Source organism: Euphorbia lathyris, chromosome 6 (genome assembly GCF_963576675.1).
Source record: "Euphorbia lathyris chromosome 6, ddEupLath1.1, whole genome shotgun sequence".
Taxonomy (NCBI): domain Eukaryota; kingdom Viridiplantae; phylum Streptophyta; class Magnoliopsida; order Malpighiales; family Euphorbiaceae; genus Euphorbia; species Euphorbia lathyris.
Window position 1 is genome coordinate 47,921,005 of NC_088915.1, and position 6,285 is coordinate 47,927,289.

The window sequence follows — 6,285 nt, forward strand, 5'->3', positions numbered from 1 at the left end:
TATATATATATATATATAAAGCTTTAAGATCCATCCATCTAAATGGTGTGGCGAGACTACAAATCAGTGTCGGAGATTAATATAAGATATATGATTGAGCCTTAACTATCAGTTCGAGCTTATAGTTCAATAGGTTCCATGATATGATATCAAAACCGGTAGAACCAAACGGTTGAGGGTTCGAGGATGGGTCTGTATCGTGCACGCTGCAAGCCTAAGGGGCATTTGCGTGTCGCAGCAAAAAAAAAAAAAAAAAAAAAAACTAGTTTTTCTTAATTGTTATATTCTTATAATAATAGAATATAAAGATGAAAAAGACAGTGCGATAGAGTTCAAATTTTATTTAGAATCTTTGTTGTCTTGTTCCTTGGTAAAGAAATTCCAATTCCAGCCACATGTGAAAATCTCTAAATTTTATTAACAATTATAGAAGAAAAATAGACGGCACACCTGTGGATGTGAATATCATTGATGACCAACAAACAATTAATCTGTTTTTGCGACCTTGAAAAACATTGTACCTGCAAAAGGAGAAGAGCTAAACGCTCGTCTGGTACTTGTATTTGCGCATACCAAAAACAAACACGTGTCTTTCTTGGCTGTATAGTAGATGTAGCACAACCTATACCCATGTTGCTTTGCTTATATAGTTAAAGCATTCATTAGGTATTCTTCTTCTCAGGAGTAATTGTTCTCGATTTGAGTTCTGTAAGTGACGGTTATTTCTAACCGTTACTTTGTAGTTGAACCGACAAATGCTTTTGGGGTGTAGTTTTCAATTTCCCAAATCCACTAAAACTTAAACTGAAGAGAGAAAATCGAATACCTCTTGTTTATGGGTTTTCTTTTTGTCACTTGCTACTGAAGATGAGCAAGTTTTAATCTTTTGGCATATTTGCCAACTGGGTTTTCCTTATCTTTTTGTTCTTGGGTCCAGTTCATAAATTCTTGCTTTTAGCCACTGAAAATATGGAGTCTTTTGGTTGCAGGGTACCATTTTGTAGATGGGTTTGTGCTAAAATTGTAGAGATCTGAGAGATAATAGACATATGGAGCCACCAAAGGGATGTCTGGCTTCGCTGTGGAACTTCATCTGTTTCATCCCTTTCTTTTTCGGCCTTCTGCTTCTGGGTACTATTAAAGGTCAGTTTTCGTTTTCTTTCTTCTTCTGCTTATTTTGCTTTCTTTTTCTACCATTTGCTATATTATCTCTTCCAATTATCCTCTTGTTTTATATATAAATGTTGATGTTCTCTACTCTGAATATTCAAAAATCTATGTGCAGGCATCTTCTTTTGCCCAATAGCATGCCTAATAATGGGAATTGGAAACTCTGGTATCATTTTGGGGCTATGGCCGTTACATTTGTGTTGGACATATTATTCAATTTTGAGGTGCTTTTCTTGACCCTATACTTTCCTGTAAATAGCTGTTTCTAGTAATTCTCTCATTTCTTTAATTTCTGTAACCGGCAGAGCCAAACTATTGGGGCCAATTTTGAAGATGATTTTGTGCATATGCCTACCAGCTCTATTGATTCTTTGGCTGGTGCTTGGCATTCTTGGAAGTATTGTAGGTGGAGCTTTGTATGGCTTTCTTTCACCTGTATTTGCTACTTTTGATGCTGTTGGGGAAGGGAAGAGTAATGAGATTTTCCGCTGCTTTTATGTATGTGTTTATACCTTCAACTGGTGGTTTTATTATTTATTGATTCCTTTTCTTCGGACTCTGTTGATTCGCGGTTTCTGTATTTACAGGATGGAACTTGGGACACTATCAAAAGGAGTTGCACTATTGTCCGTGATTTCGGTGATTTTTGTTACCATTCTTATTTCTCATACATGGACGATCTGCAAAAAGAACAACCTGTGGATAGGAAATATTACGAGATCAAGTTCGCTCTCTCTCTTTCTCCCCCTTCGTTTTTTTATCTGTTTTCATTCTGGCACATTTACAACAAGAAATTAGTTTTCTTAGTCAGGATCTTTCAATTTCTTGATGAGTATAGTAATTACACATGGAAGCTTAAGATTCCAGTAAGCCTAATGCTTTCGTTTCAAACTTCCTTAATGTTTTAGCTTCAAAATTCCATAGTTTAAGCTAAGTTCAATCTCTTCTACAAGTCATACAGAGCTACAAGAACTTTGATGCTTAATTGCTGTCAGGTAGTCAGTTGAACACCAGATCGGTATAATACCTTTCAGCTTTGAGAACCTTAGAAGACAAATTAGTACGCTAAATCAGTAAATCTTCTTTCATAATGCTGCTGCATTAGTTCCCGGACTGTAGAGATTATTTTGCATACAAATGATTACACCTAACTTCCAAGGACAGAATTATTCGAAAAGCAAAAATGCAGGTTTGCTGATAGATTGGGTGTTTTCGAGGATAGTTGGTTGGATAAGGGGTCGCTCAATGGAAAAGGGATCCACAAGTATTAACATACTTGAGCATACAAAAGGTACCTTATAGGAGAAGGATTGCTTAAAACTTACAAAGAGAACTTTGGCTAACTAACTAGCTGATGAGAGATATTTAAACACGCTCCTCTGTTCCAAAGCTGAACATTTGAAGCATGAAGTTTGTTGGACTAACTATTCTTGGGTGGCTGAACATCATACTAGGTGGCTCTAGTTTCATTTTAACAAACTTGAGCCCTATATTGCACTTCAAAAGGCTCTCCATTTTGCAGGGTTGTTAAAACGTGTCTAGCTCAATAACAACTAAGTAGAGAAACTATTCATTTGAAATGGTTCCGTTTATGGTACATTAGTTAAGCTTTGATCTTAGCAATGGACATTGGTTTACATGTAATTTTCCGTCATTACTTTTGCAGATTGCTTTATGTTCCAGGTGCTCTTATAGCTGGCTCACTTGGTTTGATGCTTGACTTTCCGCTGATCTCACTTATTGCTATCTGCAAAAGCCCATACATGCTCTTTAAGGGGTGGCATCGTTTATTTCATGACCTTATAGGAAGGGAAGGTCCTTTCTTGGAGACAATATGTGTACCATTTGCAGGTCTTGCTATCATTCTTTGGCCAATGGCTGTTGCTGGAGCAGTTTTAGGCTCCATGGTGTCCAGCATCTTCCTTGGTGCTTATGCTGGTGTGGTTGTATATCAGGTCAAAATCTTACATTCCCCGTGTTATGTGTTCACTCCATTTCTGATGCATTAGTGTCGTATTTAAGTGTTTGCATCAGAATGCTTGTGCCCAACTAAAAACTCATTTTGGATATGGATCTGTCAGTTTCCTTTGTGAACATGATGAATTGCTGTTAATCTTGTGGGCTTTGAAATTTCAGGAGTCCTCGTTCTGGTTTGGCCTTTGCTACATTGTCGCATCATGGTCCATTTATGACGAATACAGCAATGACACTTTAGACATGCCTGAAGGATCTTGCTTCCCCAGGCACTCTTTCATTTCTTGCATACTTTAGTTTTTTGGTGCTGTGCTTATGAACTCTAACAAAGTTCTGTAAACATCTGATATCTATAGGCCGAAGTACCATAGAAAAACTGCATTGACAAAGAGCACATCTCATGCAGCCTCCTTTTCGAAGCGGGGTTCTCTTAAACGAACAGAATCAATTACACCTATGGTTGATCTAAAACCATTTGCGGTATTATAGTTTATGTTCCAAGTCGGCCTATTTTATGAATGAGATTGCACATCAGGCATAGATTTCTGAATCCTCTGCTCACCATTTTTGTAGCTGCTTGATATCTTATTTAAGGAGTGTCAATCCCATGGAGAGAAATTTGTTTTGGAAGGCCTAATAACGCCAGAAGACATTGAAGAGGCTAGTTCTAACAAAAGTGGAACGGTGATTAGTATTGGTTTACCAGCTTATTGCCTTCTTCAGGCAGTTCTGCGATCCGTGAAAGCCAATTCGGAGGGTATTTTGCTTAGTGAGTGAATCTTCTCTCCTAGAGATTTGCACTGTTAGTTTGCTTGAACATCTAAAAGTTTGTCATAGCATATTATGTGGTTCATTGATGCAGATGATGATCATACGGAGATAACAAGCAAAAACAGGCCGAAAGATGCATTCTTTGATTGGTTTTTTAACCCATTTATTATAATGAGAGACCAAATTAAAGCACAAAAGTTGTCGGAGGAAGAAGAGAATTATCTGTGCAAATTAGTATTATTGAATGGTGAGCCTAAAAAGCTGAAAAGTGTAAATACTGGTCCAGCACCGGAGTCGGAGCGTAGACGAGCAGAACTTGATGCACTGGCTAGAAGGTAAAGAGAAAAAGTGGGTGTATGAATGATTTAGTTTGTTTGTATGTTGGTTGATTAATTGAGAAATGTTGATACAGGCTTCAAGGGATTACAAAATCAATATCAAGATATCCAACATCAAGACGACATTTCCAAAATCTAGTGAACAAGCTATCAGTAGAACTGGCGAAGAAGAATGGGAGCAGTCGACCAATTGGAAGATCAAAAAGTGCGATTGTTAGATATTTCTCTTTTAATAAAAGCAGAGCAAAGCAAAGTGATTCTGATCCCGACTCACTTCGCCCAAGGGACGTCGATATTGTATAGTAGAGTAGAATCCTTACTTTGTAATTTTCTTATTCTGAGTTAATTATATAGTCATAACACAAGTGGAAAATTTCTCATGAGAATTTGGATGACTTTTCGGAAGGATTTGGTTATGCATTCCTTCAACATTTCTGCAAAGACAGAGATTGGTGGGATCTTAGCAAGAGACACTTTGAGCTCAAGAGAAAAAGAGTAGTAGGAAAGCAGTTTTATGAAAGAGTAGTGGCAAGTACTAAGAGCAAACTGATTCTATATTGTTTAGGAAAGCTTTTTTTAAAAGACAATTTCGTCTATTTACATCGAGTTTAATTGCTTCCCTTTTTATTTGGTTAAATTACAAAGTTAGGCTCCAGGAGAAGTCCATTTACATTTGTAGTTATTTAGACATATCCTTACAAACCTTTTATCCTCGCATCTTCTTCAACCCCATCTTATTCAATCCATCTTCTTCTTCAACCTTCTTCTTCCCAATCTAGTAAGCAATTTAAACTAAAAAAGAGCAAACAAAACGATCATGTTTCAATCTAAAAACAATACATAAAACAAAAACAAAAACTAAAAACAATGAAGAACAACTAAAAGTAAATTTTGAATGTGAATGGCACAACTTCCTATGGGGTTTCAATCTTAATAAAAAAAAGTTATGGTTGATAATTTAAATCCTCGTTTTTAATCTTTTCTATTCGCATTTTATGAAATGCGTACCTTATTTCATAAAATGTGAACCATTAAATTTACTCATGAAGACTTGGATGTGAGAAAATCCTTGTCTATCTATGTTTTCTAGTTAGATTAAAAGTCATACTCATGGAGTTACAATAAAACTTGATGATTCTCTATATCCTCTATAGGAGTTTAGTATCAATGATACTCATCTACAATACAAGAAGAAATATGGTTAAATAGTTTATAAACCATTTAAATATTAGTCCTTTACATACATATGTAGTGATTAATAATTAAACTATTATGAGCTTTTACTAAGAATTGAAGTTCCATAGCAAATCAAAGCATGGAAAGATTAAAGTATTATTATGATACATGTTTAATCGCATGCGAAGAATTTAATATGAATTATGATCCATTCATCCTGGTAGAAAATCTCATCATGGAACATGTCACGGGAATATTTATGTAAAACATCTTAGATCCCAGTTGGTATCAGATCTAAACATACTTCTATTCATGTACTTTTGAGAATATGATAATTTAATAAAGTTTTTGAATTAATTTGAATACACGACTGTCAATATTATCTGTTAGTATTTACTGTTATATTATTATGCATGTTGGACAAAGAGGTAACTCACTCTTACGAGTGTTGACCCTTATTTTGTCTCATGTTGACAAAGATAAGGATGTGACTATTTTTAGACGAATGAGAGCTTGCTCAATATTAGAAGTCGTCTTGTAGAAACTATGGAAGTAATTTCATTAAAGTACAAGATCATATACATGCACAAGTATGCTTGTATATAAGAGATTATATGTAATTTGTAAGGGAAAGTTAAAACATAACTTAAACCTTTCTGCGTATATTGTCGAAGGTAATTCTTAAAGTAAGGGAACTTAGGTTAGATGTTGAGGTACATCTGAAATGATACTTTCTTATAGTGTTTAGAATAAGGAATCAACACCATAACACATGTATTCATAGTGTGCTTAGCGACCCTGAGATGAAAAACACTGATCTTAACTTTTCCTAGTGTGAGACTCACTCGTAAAACTA

The 6,285-nt window shown here is 35.5% G+C and overlaps 1 protein-coding gene across 4 annotated transcripts; it reads left to right on the forward strand.

Annotated features, from left to right (window-relative positions):
* Positions 1-423: 423 nt before the first annotated feature.
* Positions 424-4,870, forward strand: LOC136232685 (uncharacterized membrane protein At3g27390). Of its 4 annotated transcripts, none has more exons than XM_066022023.1 (11): positions 424-553; positions 990-1,143; positions 1,286-1,394; positions 1,476-1,668; positions 1,758-1,894; positions 2,837-3,125; positions 3,307-3,413; positions 3,501-3,624; positions 3,718-3,913; positions 4,007-4,250; positions 4,328-4,870. In XM_066022023.1, exons 2-11 carry the CDS (start codon positions 1,050-1,052, stop codon positions 4,554-4,556), a joined length of 1,722 nt encoding a protein of 573 aa, XP_065878095.1. In that variant the 5' UTR covers positions 424-553; positions 990-1,049; the 3' UTR covers positions 4,557-4,870. The 4 variants fall into 4 exon arrangements, with proteins under 4 accessions (XP_065878095.1, XP_065878094.1, XP_065878092.1 ...); XM_066022022.1 differs by having other exon boundaries at positions 447-708; XM_066022020.1 differs by having other exon boundaries at positions 448-666.
* The last annotated feature ends 1,415 nt before the right edge of the window (positions 4,871-6,285 follow it).

Excerpts from the sequence above, each read along its gene's own strand:
- LOC136232685 (XM_066022023.1), top strand. The coding sequence starts at position 1,050 with ATGGAGCCACCAAAGGGATGTCTGGCTTCGCTGTGGAACTTCATCTGT. Across the intron at positions 3,126-3,306 it reads CTGGTGTGGTTGTATATCAG|GAGTCCTCGTTCTGGTTTGG; the intron begins GTCAAAATCTTA and ends TTGAAATTTCAG. Across the intron at positions 4,251-4,327 it reads CTTGATGCACTGGCTAGAAG|GCTTCAAGGGATTACAAAAT; the intron begins GTAAAGAGAAAA and ends ATGTTGATACAG.